Source organism: Marmota flaviventris, chromosome 13, assembly GCF_047511675.1.
Source record: "Marmota flaviventris isolate mMarFla1 chromosome 13, mMarFla1.hap1, whole genome shotgun sequence".
Classification (NCBI taxonomy): Eukaryota; Metazoa; Chordata; class Mammalia; order Rodentia; family Sciuridae; genus Marmota; species Marmota flaviventris.
Window position 1 is genome coordinate 50,377,752 of NC_092510.1, and position 14,789 is coordinate 50,392,540.

Sequence of the window (14,789 nt, forward strand, 5' to 3'; positions counted from 1 at the left end):
CTCAGCCCACCTCAGCAAGCTCCTCTCTTTCTAAGATGTATCCCTCTATGTTGTGCTGGCTTCAGATCCAGGGCTTTGTTCCACTGGGGGGGTGTCTCTTCTGTGGGGGGAGGCTCCACTGGGTATCATTGGATATGGAAAATGACAAACCCTAAAGTAGTGTGGCCTAGGGAAAGGGAATGAAGGAGAAAGCAATACATTGATCCTTTCACAGTATATTCTTTCCCAGTGACAAGATAGGCCCCAGGGGAGGAGATATCCATCAGGTCTGGAATGACAGCCTCTGGGAAGAGGCCAAAGCATTATTCATTCCCAAAACAAAACCTTCCTGAGATCCTCCATTTGACCCAGTAAAGACAAATTGCTGGTATGGACTACTGACCCCAGAACCTCCATCTGGCCCAATAAAGATAAATCTCAAGCTGGGCGCAGTGGCACACACCTGTAATCCCAGAAGCTCAGAAGTCTGAGACAAGAGGATTGAGAGTTCAAAGCCAGCCTCAGTAACAGTAAGATGCTAAGCAATTCAGTGGGACCCTGTCTCTAAATAAAATACAAAACAAGGCTGGGGATGTGGCTCAGTGGTCAAGAACCCCTGAGTTCAATCCCTGGTACCCTGCCCCCCAAAGATGAATCTCATATACTGACCACTGACCCCAGAGCACCCCCCCATCTCACCCCATCTCACCCGTAAGAATAGATCTCAAATTCCTGAGTGCCCAAACTGACATGCTCATTAATTAAAGTCACCTGTCAGTATAACCCATATAAGCTTAAACTCTCCCTTTGGCCAGTAACTCATTTTCCATCAGGAAAGTGGGTCCATCAGAGGTGTGCCTCGTGACTCCGATCCTGAATAAAGGCTTTTGATGATCTGTGAAGTTTGCATCCTGTCCTTTTGAGTTAACAGATATTATCTTTTCTCACTTCTTAGTTCATCATCACATTGACAGATCCACAGCACTAAGTGAGTCATGAAGTACAGCTGGCTTCCCCCAGAGTGAGAGACCCAAGAGAGTACAAAAGAATAATTTTCAAATAGAAGAAAATTTTAATTGGTATCAGAGATCCATGTAGTGTGCTACCATTTCATACAAATAACATGTGAGTGTGTTTTACTGTTACCAGCAGTCTGCCTCTGGGGGTTCCAAGATACCAGGTCCAGCTACTTCCCCAAAAAACTAAACAGAAAAGGAAAATTTTAATCAATATGCCTTATTGGGATGGTAATGTGAGATCCAGCATCTCAGTCCTAACTTCAGTGTATTGACAGTAACTTTAGGTTTGAATAAAGAAAGAACCAGGACAGGGGGTGAGAGGTATGCTTAATTAAGCTGTCTTGATCAAACTGTGGCCTGGTTGATCATTATTTCAGTTTTGGTTCTGCAAGCTGGTTCTGGAGAAGTCCTTATTGCTTGATGGGGGTGATTTCTATTTGTTGCTCAGGATGTTTATCTATTAGACCTGGGGTCCTGGAAGGGAGGAATCCAGTTCCCATGAGATGGCTGCTCATGCTTGGAAGGGGCAATATCATTGTGGGATGATGTGCCTGCAGGAGTGTTGTTTCTAAAAGGAGTAGGATAGTGAATGAAGACTTCAAGGGTCATCTCAGGGGTCTGATGATTTCAATGCTAACAGTCGAATGACCCTGTAAATCTTGTTTCAGTCTTGAAGAGGGATGAGATAGATTAGGTAAATTTAGGGCTAATAAACCTCATATCACCAGTTTTTAGATGAACACTCCTTAAATGATTCACATGCTTATGTGTAGAGCTTAGCAGGGACCTGACCCAAAGTTTAAGGTAATGAAAGAGACAGATATAGAATGAATGCAGAGATGCCAAGCTTTATCCCACTTTCAGTTATCAATTGGGCAACTACAGGACGAAATGAAGAATCACTGCTTTTATCATTTTGTACTGTGTGTATAGTTTCCTTTAGAAAGAGACTATATGTGACTGGGGGAAGGGGCCAAAGAGAGAATCATCTTTCATTGTACAATAGTTGTATCCTTTAAATTATATGCTATATGCCCGGCATGGTGGCATGTGCTGCAGTTTCAACTTCTCAGTAAGCTAAAGTGGGAGAGTGGGAGGATTGCTTAGTGAAGGAATTGCAGACCAACCTGGGCAACACAGTAACACAGTGAGACCCCCATTAAAAAGGGGGGGGGGGGGAATCTGGGATGTAGCTCAGTTGGTAGAGTGCTTGCCCTGCATGCACAAGGCCCTGGGTTCAATCCCCAGCACCACCAAAAAAAAAAAAAAAAAAAAGAGAGAGAGAGAGAGAGAGAGAGAAAAGTAAAAATAAATTATGTGCCATGTGAAGCTACTGCCTATTCAAAATATTTTTTAAATCTATTTTTTAAATCAATTCTACATGGAGGGGTGAAGTGGGGACTGAATCCAGAGGAGAGTAATAAGTGACTTAGCAATAGGAAAAATTGAGACATCTTGTTGGAAATACAACTTGGACAGCCAACATTGAAATGGTGAGATACAGACATTATTTGCAACCCCAGGCAAGACTCCCAGTTATTCACAGTCTAATTTTGAGAAAGAAAGCCTTGGACAGTGGGAAAATATTACTTTAGAAACAAACTGATAGGATTTCACATGTGGGATTACATACATTGAGAGCTGAATGGATTGTAGAGTTATAATAGTTCAAAGATCACAAACTGGTGGGCTACAGGTCAGATGCCTTTGTTTTATGTTTTTTATGACTACTGTTTTCAAATTTAATATGAGTTAATTGCCAACTTTTTAAGAGCAGATGATTTTACATTAAAAAAAAAAAAACACCTAAAAATATAGATTCTTTTGAAATTTCGGCAGCTCAGGGAGGTAAGGCCTGCCTTCTTGCATGGTACCATTACAGCTTCTGCTTTAAAAAGTTTGAAGTTTCAACCAGCATCTCTAATTTTATCACCTACTGAGCACATGAATAACTCTAGAGAGGAAACTAGTGCTCAGAGGCAATCTTTTTTTCTTTTTTTTTTTTTGGTAAGGTCTGTGGATTTATTGTATACTAATTATACCTCAACAATACATTTCTAAATTCAGTGTCATAATCTACAAATATTCTTAGCAATAAATTAGTGCAAATATTGGCACTAAACATGGTAGTAAGTTTCAAAAGCTTTAAAATTGTAAAAGACCTTTGACGAAGTAATTTTACATATAGGAATAGATATATATTCTTTCTAGATGAATGTAACACTGTTTATTCACTCGACAGTGTCTCTCTTTTTTTTTAAAATTGGTTCTTTTTCATTATATATAACATTAGGATTCAATTTGACATAGTTATAAAAGCATGGAATATAATTTGTTCTAATTCAGTCCCCAGGACTTCCCCTTTCCCTCCCTTCCTTCCTCCCCTATTCCTTTTCCTCTTTTCTTTCTTTTTTTTTCACATCTTCATACATGTATTTTGTATAATGATGAGGGTCTCCTTCAACCATCCATGCTATTCCCCTTCTCCCTCCCTAACCCTCCCACCCCAATTCCCTATCTAGAGGTAACCTTCCTCCCTTGCTCTCCCTCCCAACCCCATTTTGAGTCACCCCCCCTTATATCAGAGAAGACATTTGGCATTTGTTTTATGGGGATTGGCTAACTTCACTTAGCATTATCTTCTCTAATGCCATCCATTTCCCTGAAAATGCCATGATCTTATTCTTTTTTATTGCTGAGTAATATTCCATTGTGTATAAAAGCCACATTTTTTTTTTATCCATTCATCTACTGAAGGACATCTAGAGTGGCTCCACAGTTTAGCTATTGTGAATTGTGCTGCTATAAACATTGATGTGGCTGTGTCCCTCTAGTATGCTGTTTTTAGGTCTTTGGGGAATAGTCTGAGAAGAGGAATAGCTGGGTCAAATGGTGTTTCCATCCCCAGCTTTCCAAGGAATCTCCATACTGCTTTCCAAATTGGCTGCACCAATTTGCAGTCCCACCAGCAATGTATGAGTGTACCTTCCCGCCCCCCACCCCCCTCCTCGCCAGCACTTGTTGTTGTTTGACTTCATAATGGCTGCCAATCTTACTGGAGTGAGATGGTATCTTAGAGTAGTTCTAATTTGCATTTCTCTGATTGTTAGAGATGGTGAGCATTTTTTCATGTATTTGTTGATGGATTGTATATCCTCTTCTGAGAAGTGTCTGTTCAGGTCCTTGGCCCATTTCCTTTTCCTCTTCTCTACTGATCTATTTACTGATAGCTTTTTTTTTTTAAATTAGTGTCTTGTAGATATACACAATGTGAGATTCACTGTGGTATATTCATACATGTACACAGGAAAGTCAGGTCAGATTCATTCCATTATCTTTCTTCATTCCATCCCGCCTACTTTCCCTTCATTCCCCTTCATCTATTCCACTGATTTTTCTTCTGTTTTTTTTTTTTTTTTTTTTTTTGCCCCCTCCCCTTATTTTGGATTAGTTTATGCATATTCGACCTTTGACTTTTTGAGACTGGCTTATTTCACTTAGCATTATAGTCAACTGATAGCTCATGGGTCCCTATTCCTATTCCCCAATACTAAGTCTGTTCATTTGGAACCCTGGAACCTTTCCACTTCCTTTCTGCTATTGTCTAGTCCCAGTGCAAGGCCTAGAAACACCCCCATCTACCAAATATGCCATGGACCAGAAGATGTCTTTACCATGACCCTTTCCCAAGAAGGGGCAGCTGCTAATAAAACTTAGCTGACCGCCATCTTGTCCTGACTGCTGTTGGTGCTTACCACTAATCTTTCTTTCCCCATGAATTCCTGCCATTCACACATCTCAAGCTGCTACTCCCCAATTCAACACCACACAGTGACAATGAACCATCTTCCTCTGCTATGCTCATTGTGATCCTGCTCTCATCAACTGCTACACAGGATCCTCTCTACTCCTGAAACCAATGTTACTAATAATCTCCAAGAGATGTTAGACCAAGTTCTTCCATTTGAAGTATGATCTCATTCTCTGGAGTTAGAGCTCCCCCTGTCGAGAGTTTTGGACCAAGTGTTACAGGCTCTATGAACACCCTTAGTCTTAAAGTTTGCAAGAGAATCCAATACAAACTAGCTTTGTTCACTGCTCAGCACTGTGGTAGTGATCTCCTCCCAGGTAGAGACTGCTACACAGTAGACCACATCGTGCTCTGTGAAACTGGTCTGTTCCTGGCAGAGGCACGCAAGTGGATAAGAGTTTTTTGAGGATTCTAGATTCCTGGAGCCTAGCCATTGTGCAAGAACTAAAATTACTCTTCACAAGGGAAAACAATATGATCTGGACAATATAGACACAATGTCGCCTGTACAGTCAAAAATATCTAGGCTTGCAAAGGAACAGAAACAAACCACCTGGGTCAAAAGAAATCAGCTAAGAGGAACTGATGAGGAGATACCTCGGATGTTAGATTTCAAGTACAAAGATTATATATCAAATTTAAGGTCTTGTTGCAAATGCAGGACGTGATGTTTTTTGAGATGAGGGAAACCCTGAGAAAAGACATAAAGGAAATGCTAGTAAAAAGTAAGATATCTGAAACAAAAGATACGGAGCACTATGGTAGCAGGGAAGAGTGGCAGGAAGCGAAAGATTTAGCTTCACAAAAAACAGAGTTTGGGGAACAAGAAGAAAAAAATTCTAAATTCGCTGAGTGTACTGAAAACTTAATTTTTATAAAGGAGGAAATAGACGAGCCGAATTGTAAATGGGACAAAGCCAAGATGTCCACTAGCAATCAAGGTAAGAAATTATCCCAGAATGAGCCCCAAAGTTACCAAGCCATTGGAGGGATGGCAGAAGCCTCAGATATGAAAGACAACACATGTAGAAATGGCAGTCACCACATACAACTGCCCGACAAAGAGAAGCCAAAGCATAGGGAGGGTGGAGCAGTAAAAACAATGGAAGAAGAAAACCTCCAGATCCTCAGTAACAAAGAGAAGACCATCAAAGCATCAAGAGAAGAAGAAACTCTGATGGATGAAGGAGACATGCTAACCCTGGCTGCAGACCCTCTGGCATCAGCCACCTTGGAAGTCAGTAAACAGTGGGCGACATCTTCAACATTTTGAGAGAAAATGGCTTTGAACCTGAGTTTCTGTGTGAGTTCAAATTAGCATTTAAATATGATGGTGAGATGAAGACATTTTCAGACCTGCAAAGTTTACGACAGTTTACCAGCCAAAAACCTGTCATAGGAGAATTACTGAACTGTGTGCTCCGACAGAAGGAAAAACCAAATCTAGGAGGAGGATATGGGATCCCCATAAAAGGGGTAAGCATATTAATGTATAAAGTTATGTGTAAAGTGTAAGTAGGGTCTCAATGAGTTGCTTAGGCCTCAGCTTTTGCTGAGGCTGGCATTGAACTCACATCCTCTTGCCTCAGTCTCCCGAGCTACTAGGATTATAGGCATGTGCCACTGTGCTTGGTTACAAGATCTTATTGCAATAAACAGACAAGTGATGAAAGTAAGTAGTCATTTAAAATCTGTTATGTACAAAGCATCAGAGACAGGGATATAGAAGGACCAAGGTAGGCATAGACATCATGAAAATTTGTTGCCAGTACTACTAAAGAAGGTATGAATGTTGGAATAATCATAGACAAACTTGCCTTGCTTGGGGATAAGGCCTTCACAAACATGTCATTACTACAAGGCCCTGGGTTTGATCCTCAGCACCACAAAAAAGGAAAAAATGTTGAAGCAGTTCTCCCAGTACTTGCTCATTGTCAAAGTGGTAGTCATATTAAATTTAGAGAGTGAAGTGAAAATTTTAATTCTGTAAGAGCCATACAACTTACAAAACTTTTCTTTTGACTTTCAGGGTAACGCTTTTGTAGATTCAACACTGGAAGCTGGAGGAACAGCAAGTGATGGCTTGCATTCCTTATTCATCAAAGAGGTGAAATTCACTAGGCCAGAATTGAAGAGCTTAGAGACTCTGGAGGAAGAGTTTTCAGATAAAGGAATCCCTACCTTTGAGGTGACAGGAGAAGACTCAAAGACCCAGGAGGACTTCTTTTACAAGAGGGCAGAAGAGGAAGAAGGGACCTGTGCCATAGAAGAGGAGGGACAAGAGGCTTTGCAGATGAAATTTGATACCTCTGGGGAAGAAGAGTGGTGAGAGTGTGAGTGATGGGAGGATGAGGAGGAGGGCGGATATTTCCCAATATTACGTGAGAAACGCCGTGTTCCGGAGACAACTGTAAGGGTAATGGAGGGAGATTATGAAAAGATTATTACTTTCAATTGGGAATGAAATTCTGACTGAGGAGAAAGGAAGTAGGGTTTTTAACATGGAAGACTGTTCAAACACACACATCCAAAGTCGCAGACCTAATCCAGGAAACAAAGAAACTATAGAACAATTGTGATTAGAATCTTCAGAGAGATGGAAGAAGAGATTGGAAAAATAAAAAAAAATGCCTTCCATATATCTTGGAAACTAACAATTCAATAGATGATCTGAGAAGTAGAATAGACATCCTTGAAGAAAGATTTTGTAATCTAGATGATGAGATGGAAGAATTGTCTAAGGATACCATACAGATGGCCAAGCAGATAATTAATAAAGAAACTCTGAGAGGGAGGATAGATTCAGAAGTGCCAACATCTGTGATAAGAATCCCAGAAAAAGACAGTGAAGAGAATAAAGCAAAGGACATACTGCAGGAAATAATTGAAGAAAATTTTCCAGAGCTTCGCAATTCTAGTCTTTGGATAGTGAGTGCTCACCAGATCCCCAGAGTGACTGACAAAAACAGACTCACTCCTAGGCATATCTTGGTGAAGTTTTTGAATTGTAGTGATAGAGAAAATCCTAAAGGCTTCTAGAGAGAAAAAAGAAATCACCTACAGAGGCACAAGAATCTGAGTGACAGCAGACTTATCACTGGGCAAGAAGTCAATGGAGCAACATCATAAAAGTGCTTCAGGAGAAAGGCTTTCACCCTAGAATCCTGTATCCAACCAAATTGGCATTTGATTTCCAGGGTAAAACAAAGATATTTTTTGATATGGAAGAATTTAGGAAGTTTATTTCTTGTGTACCCACTTTGAAAGGATTATTGGCGAAAACAACATAGGTGGCTGCAACTGTTGCTTTCCTCACCCCAACATATATTAGAAAATTGACAAATAAAACATCTCTGTCCAGAAAAAAATAAAAAAAGAAAAGTCACTAATGAAGCAGTGAAGAACATGCCACTCCCAAAGGTGACTCTCTAGCATATTGACTATTTTAAGTTAAAGGTACTTGAAAAGAAGTAGGTGCAAGAATATTGTGACTTATCTTGTTTCTTAAAAGCATAAAATGAAATTTCCATGTGAAATGCATGTATGATTTTGTCGGGATGAACCCAACTACTATTTATAACTACAAAAAAAATTTCCATGTGAAAGATGCCCTCCTCCACCAGGAAAAAACCCAAAGATGTCCTCCTATACCAGAAAGAAATTTTCATTCTTAAAATCAAATATGGGGAATTGAGCTGAAGGAAATCTGTACAACCCAACCTTGTTAAACTCACCCATATCTTCCTAGTCATTCTCTACCCAACTAACTCTTCTAGCCTGAGCCCCTTTTCCCTTGTCACAGTTTACTACTCTTCAGTCTATCTCATTGCATAAGCATTTAACTCTCTCTTTGGGTTTTCATTATCATAATGAAGGCTCCTTTGTCACATAAAACTTGTATTAAGCAATACCTGTGTTTTTGTCCTGTTAATATTTCTAATGTCTTTTTTTTTTTTGGTGGTGCTGGGGATCAAACCCAGGGCCTTGTGCATGCAAGGCAAGCACTCTACCAACTGAGTTATATTCCCAGACCTTCTAATGTCGATTTAATTCCCAAGTCCAGCTGACAGGAGAGGTAAAATTTTGCCTTCAGAACTTAATGGGAAAGTATAGTGGAGGAGATGGTCTCAGCGGCAATAGCTCCAAGTCACTTGGCTTCTTTCTCCACTTTCTGCCTTTGCTTATATTAAATTCTTGCCTCTTTTCCTTGTAACTCTTCTACTAGAAGATACAGGCTCTGTCTAGTAGAAGAGTATCTTCTAGTAGAAGAGTTACAAGGAAAAGAGGTAAGAATTTAATATAAGCAATTTTAGGTTCTAACAGGTGAGGGAGAGCTTCTTAGTTAACAGGTTAAAATCCCAGAATATTATGATTGGCTTTAGTTAAGTCACTTGCTCATCCTTAGACCAATCACTGTGGCCAGAGTAGGAAGGGTTATATGCTTGGCAGCCCCAGGAGTAAGGAAAGTCAGGACTGAGAAACGGTGCTAGACAGACAAAAGCAGATGTCTCCTACAACAATGTACATACTACAACATGGATAAACCTTGAAAGTATTTTGATAAGTGAAAGAAAACAGTCACAAAAGACTATCTATTATATGATTCTATTTATATTAAGTGTCCAGAATAGGTTAATTTTAAAGACAGATTAGTGGTTGGCTCCTGCTGGAGCCATTGAATTGGGAGTGGTGGCCACACTCCATAGGCACTACTGTGCATATATGCAGCAATGCATAAATACACGCACGAACATGGGGCCTTTGGGGAGGTTCTGAAGGAGCAGGATCTGGAGGGCTGGTTCCCAGTGTCTCTAGGGCTATTAAGGCAGCAACGTAATCCGCGAACACCGGAGTCGAGGAAAAGTTCCGCACCCACCCGGCGGGGCCAGAAGGAAGCTGTGACCTGACTCGAGCGAGCGGCTACGTAACCATGGGGGTGGGGAACCAACTAGACCCGCCAGGCCGACGAGAATAGTTATCGTCCCCAGCACCGCCCGCGCGGAGAACAATGCACTGGGCCCTGCCCACCAAGCCTGGAGAGGCCGCGCCCTGGGCGGCCGCCGAGCCCGCCGGGAAATGTAGTGCCTACAGCCGTGCCCGCACCGCGCCGCCGCTCGCCGGCCGGGCGCCGCTCGCAACTACAAGTCCCGTCACGCTCCGCGGGGTCCTGCTCGCTAGGCTTCTGCAGGGAAGTGAGTGCGGCGAACATGGCTGAAGACTGTTCGGGCGTCCCAACGTGCAGTGGGATGGGTGGCCGGCAGGACCCGGTCCCCAGCCCTGGAGGCTGCAATTTCCCAGAGTACGAGCTTCCCGAGCTAAACACGCGCGCTTTCCACGTGGGCGCCTTTGGGGAGCTATGGCGGGGCCGTCTGCGCGGGGCCGGAGACTTGTCGCTAAGGGAGCCTCCGGCATCCTCGCTGCCCGGGAGCCGAGGGTCCGCTGATTCTGACCTGGAGGATTCCGCAGTGGCCCGGGATCTGGGCTGCAGTCTGGAGGCAGCGGCCGAGCTAAGGATGGTTTGCGGGTGAGTGTGGGTCGGGGACTTGGCATCTTGGCCAGGAGGGGTGCAGCTTTGCCCTCACGGTCCCCTGGGACTCGGGCCTGCTGAGGGCCTGTCATTTAGACCCACGATTAAAGGACCTCCTTGCAAAAGCTTTCAACCCCCAGAACCTTCCTGGAACCCTGGGAGAAGTCCCAGGATCCAAATGCATACAGTTTCTGCGAGTTAAGAGTAGAGGAACAACAAGATAGCAACATAAACGACTAATTTTTCTATTCGCCAATTTTAAAGGTCTCATTAATAAAGAAAAGCAGCCCGGGTAACAGCGACCGGTGTCTGCCAGACACTTTGACAGTGGAAGAATCTGAAGTAGTGGTGAGCCTGGAGGGGACTTAATCAGAGGAGTATTAAAAACCTTACTGTGGACTGTTGGGGAACCTCCTGAGTATGCTATTAGTGAAAAATTATCAAAAAGTTCCTTATGTAAGGTGAAAATATAAAAATAACTTGTAATGAGCTCTTTCTTCACAGTACTGATTGCCTTCAATTGGTCTATGTCCTTTTCCTTATAAAATATCTGCATAGAAATTATTACCTTGATTTCCAGCTTCCTTTTAGCTGCCTGCTGGATTTTTCCTGACTTCTTAATTATTCAGTGATGTATTTAGGGGTGTTTCTTTCTTTCTTTCTTTCTTTGATACTGGGGATTGAACCTAGGGCCTTGTGCATTCAAGGCAAGCATTCTATCAACTGAGCTATATCCCTAGCCCCCATGCTATTACTATTGACAAGATTTTTTGGTGACTTTTTAAAGTTTTCATTTCCTTCTTTTTGTTTTAGCCTTGATAAACTGAAATGCCTTGAAGAAGGTGAGGATCCAGAAGTTATTCCAGAGAATACTGACCTGGTGACTTTGGGGTATGGGTGACTTTGTTCTTGTCATATATTGTTTATTGTTAATTGTCAAGAATTGAACCCTGGGGCCTGCTAGGCACACAAACTATCACAAAGTTACACCACCAGTCCATGTACTATTCATTTAAACATTTTTTAAAAACAATTATTTTTTAGTTGTAGTTGGACACAATATGTTTATTTTTCTTATTTATTTTTTAGTGGTGCTGAGGGTCAATCCAGGGACTTGCACAGTGCTAGGCGAGTGCTCCACTGCTGAGCCACTACCCCAGCCTAATTTAAACGTTTTTTGAACATTGTATTTTGAAAAGTTAATTAATAATTTAAAAAAGTTACTAAGTAATATTATCCATATATCCACTTAATAAATTCAAATATTGTTACCATTTGGCCATATTTGCTTTAGCTGTGTGAATAATGAGGTGCAGCCATATGTCTTTTTCTCTTGCTATACCATTCAATAAGTTGCAAACATTATGATAATTTGCCCCTAAGTACATGAGCATATAGCTCCTATAAGTATCATTCTCGTACATCATCAGGGTCATATTCCTCCTAAGAAAATTAACAATAAATGTATAGCCCCTCATATCCAGCACACTTTCAAATTTATGTTTACTTTGTGTATTTACAAAGGTAGCTAATCTGCTTAGATTTGAGGTGCAGGCTAAATACTGTGAAAGTGGGTCTCAGTATCTGTGGTAGAGAACGAGTTTTTTAATTTTTAATCTTTGACAGATCCATATTTTTGTGAAATACAATTAAAATGAATGTTTTTGTTTTAACGGTACTGGGGATGAAACCCAAGGCCTTATGCATGCTAGGCAAGTACTCTACCACTGAGCTACATCCCAGCCCCACAAGACAAAAAAACAAATGTAAGTTCAAATGTTTATTGTTAATGAAATTCAACAGACATAAATTTACTCTCTGCTTGTAATGAAAGTTTCTAAATGCTTGCTTTTCTTTTCTGTTCAGATTGAATAGAAATATGTCTCAGATCACTTCCATTCTGCCAGCCACATCTTGAGAAGCCTTGCTTTATGATAATGCTATAGAGAAATTGTGTATAATAGTGAAATTTGTAACTGCTAGTTTATGGTCCACTGATCTTATACCGCCTCAGCTATGTTTTGTCATCCTTTATCCTACCTCATTCTGCTGTCTCCTCAAATATTTAGGCAGTCATTTCAACTCTGCCTTGGTTTCTTTTGTCAAATCTGTTTCGTTGAAACCCAATACTAGTGTTTGTATTAGTAATGTTTGGAGTACTATGAAAGGCTTCTGTCATCCTAAGTCCCATCATTTTCCCTTCTGATTTATTCACAATTCACTTGAGTATGCTGTTTGTTTAGGAATTGCCAGTGACACACATCTTTTGTGTGAAAAATTTTAAACTTTTTTATCTAGACATTGAAGCTTTTCACAGATAGCCCAAATCCATCTTCCCAGATTTTTTTTTTAAATTTTTTATTTTGAGACAGTGTCTCACTAAGTTGCTAAAGCTAGCTTTGACTTGTAATCCTCCTTCCTCATCCTCCCAAGCCACTAGAATTGCAGACATGAGCCACCATGTCCAGCCAGATTTATTTTCAACCACTTACTCTTTCACATGGCTCAAGATGCACATGACCTCTTTCCCATCTGAAACCTACTGCATCTTTAAGGCCATATGATTCCTTTGCAGAGCACCACAACCCTTTCCTCCCTTAGGAAATTGGTGTGTCTATATTGCCTTGAATTCTAACATGTCTAAAGTCTTGGGGACTCACATGAAAATGCAGATTCCTTCATCCATGTATTGTCCTAAGTCTGCTGTATTGCCTTGCTCCAGTTGTTCTGTAACTATTGTTGGATTTGTCTAAAATGTACATCTGATTGTGTTATTCTCTGGTTTAAAAATTTCTGATGCCCTTAGGCTAAAGTTCTGAATCCTTAAGTGGCTCACAAAGGCCTCTGTGGAATGGATTTTGCTGATCTTTTCATCTTTATCTCTGTGGTGTTCCATCTATACAGTGCTGTGTTTCTATTCCTTGGAATGTGCTCTCTCCCTCCAGGAATTTGCGTAGAACAATTACTCTTCCTTACCCTCCTGATCTTGCTGACTTCAACTCATCCTTCAAGCCTTAGCTAAATACTTAGATTGCTTGTATGTTTGTGTAGCACCCCATGCCTCTCTATTGTAGTACTCATCTATACTTTTAAAATTTTTTGTCTTAGCTGTACCTAAAAGTTCCATAAGCAGGTCCAGGGATATAGATCAGTGGAATAGTGTTTGCTTAACCTTCTTGAGGCCCTGGGTTCAGTCCCTAATTCCATAAACTATATCTGTCACACTTATTGCTCTTGTCCTAGATCTGTGGCACATAATAGGGAGTCAATAATTTGTAGAATCAGTGGAATAAATGAAGCTTTCATATGACTGTGAAAATGATTTTTAGAGATAGACTGAAGAAAAATGGTTGGCGATAATCATAAGCAAAGCAGTATTATGTTTTTACTATTATTAACACATTAATTGACTTAAAAGTATTTTATTAAGCCATGTTAAATAGCAGTGTTAAGACTACTTAACGCATTGATTCCTCTAACTGCTTTCTACTGCTAGGACACATGGGTCTCCTTCATTGTCTTCCAGTCCCTGCAATCTTAGGATATGTGGGTCAAATTATATATATCATCTAATGTAAAAGTTGTCAGTGGAGTACTTAGCTGGGATTGTTTTGACATACTGCAAAACTGTTGTGTTTTAAAGTTAGCTAATATTATTATTTTTTTTAAATTTGGTTCTGGGGATTGAATTCAGGAACACTCGACCACTGAACCACATTCCCAGCCTTATTTTGTATTTTTTATTTAGACAATGAGTTGTTTAGTGCCTTGCTTTTGCTAAGGCTGGCTTTGAACTTGAGATCCTCCTATCTCAGCCTCCTGAGCTGCTGGGATTACAGGCATGAGCCATCAAGCCCGGCTAATGTTTATCTTAATAATCCTGTAAAACATTAGACTTATTGCAAAAGCCTAATTTTTTGTCTATTCCTCCTTCTGTAAATCTTCCCTCCCGACCCTACTAAAAACTTAATGTAAAAAAAAAAACCTTAAAGTAAGTGAATTTCTGGTGCCTTTTCTTCCCTGCATCTGATGAAAGAACTACTTGACTCAATTTATGCATGTAAGGGAAAAAAATGTAGTTACTAAAGATTTTATTCTTTGATGCATGCTACCCTCCTTAATCCATAACAAGTTAAATAACTATCTCCAATACTTTTGAAATTTTTTGACCACTTAAAACAGAAGATCTTAATTCTTAGGAATCAAAGAATGAGAATTATTACTACTGTACATTGTGCTATTAAAATTTAGCTGTTTCCCAAAAGTTTCAGCACCCTTACTTTTTTTTGGTACTGGAGATTGAACCCAGAGGGGCTTTACCCCTGAACTGTACCCCCGGCCTGTTTTTTATTTTGTGTTTTGAGATGGCATCTCACTTAAGTTGTTGAGGCTGGCCTTGAACTTGTGATCCTACTGCCTCAAGACTTCTGAGCTGCTGGAATTAAAGGCATGC

General features: G+C 40.6%; 1 protein-coding gene and 1 non-coding gene across 3 annotated transcripts in view; both read left to right on the forward strand.

Moving 5' to 3' along the window:
• Positions 1-2,182: 2,182 nt before the first annotated feature.
• On the forward strand, positions 2,183-2,254 carry Trnaa-ugc (transfer RNA alanine (anticodon UGC)). Its single transcript has one exon. It is a non-coding gene; the product is annotated as a tRNA-Ala (tRNA).
• A 7,746-nt stretch (positions 2,255-10,000) lies between these two features.
• The window catches only part of Snapc3 (small nuclear RNA activating complex polypeptide 3), a 30,917-nt gene continuing 26,128 nt past the window's right edge, over positions 10,001-14,789 (forward strand). For both annotated transcript variants that reach the window (XM_027950578.2, XM_027950577.2), the window contains exons 1-2: positions 10,001-10,333; positions 11,150-11,227. In XM_027950578.2, the coding sequence (XP_027806379.2) occupies positions 10,017-10,333; positions 11,150-11,227 (395 nt within the window). In that variant the 5' untranslated portion in view covers positions 10,001-10,016. The remainder of the gene's footprint in view (positions 10,334-11,149; positions 11,228-14,789) is intronic.